Genomic DNA, 537 nt, shown 5'->3' with positions numbered 1-537 from the left:
TCTTCACTGTTTTCTACAGCTTCTACCCTTGTTCCCTCCCTGTCTTCACGCACTACTTTTGCTCACCTGGGTCTCTCCGCTCACACGCTTGTTGACCGGCTTGAAGAAGTTGGCTATCAGCTTCTGCGTGGCCATTTCTCTCCACTGCGTGAATGTGGGCGACGGGGAAATGTTTCTCGGGCCGAAAATTAGGTTTTTGCGAAGGAGGCGAGGCAGGGTGGCGGACATTCGTGCCTTTCGCGCCAATGGCCCTCGGGAGCGTTGCCGTCCGAGGGGTACGAGTTTATAACTATTATTTTTCCATGCATAATCATAGATCATAATCAAATAAACGAAATCTGAAAAGAGTCTTATAGGTTTAAATAGATTAATTGTAGTGCATGAAGACTATACAGGGAATAAAGTAATGTTATTACGAAGAGAAAGTAAAATTATATTCACAGCCGCGTTGGCCGCGTTCAGTCAGAGCAACAAGCTTATTGCGTTACAAAGAACGGAACTGTTTTTAGCGCTAAGGTGACTCTCAAATGCAAAAAT

At 45.1% G+C, this 537-nt stretch overlaps 1 protein-coding gene across 1 annotated transcript in view; it reads right to left on the bottom strand.

Annotated features, from left to right (window-relative positions):
• LOC119587756 (uracil-DNA glycosylase-like) overlaps positions 1 to 279 on the bottom strand; it is a 12,641-nt gene extending 12,362 nt beyond the window's left edge. Inside the window, exon 1 of the mRNA XM_037936442.1 lies at positions 67 to 279. Within this exon, the coding sequence (XP_037792370.1) occupies positions 67 to 228 (162 nt within the window). The 5' untranslated portion in view covers positions 229 to 279. The remainder of the gene's footprint in view (positions 1 to 66) is intronic.
• Positions 280 to 537: the final 258 nt, after the last annotated feature.

The sequence above is a fragment of the Penaeus monodon genome, chromosome 23 (genome assembly GCF_015228065.2).
Source record: "Penaeus monodon isolate SGIC_2016 chromosome 23, NSTDA_Pmon_1, whole genome shotgun sequence".
In the NCBI taxonomy this organism is placed as follows: Eukaryota; Metazoa; Arthropoda; class Malacostraca; order Decapoda; family Penaeidae; genus Penaeus; species Penaeus monodon.
Note: the sequence above shows the minus strand (reverse complement) of the source record. Positions and strands in the feature narration are given on the sequence as shown.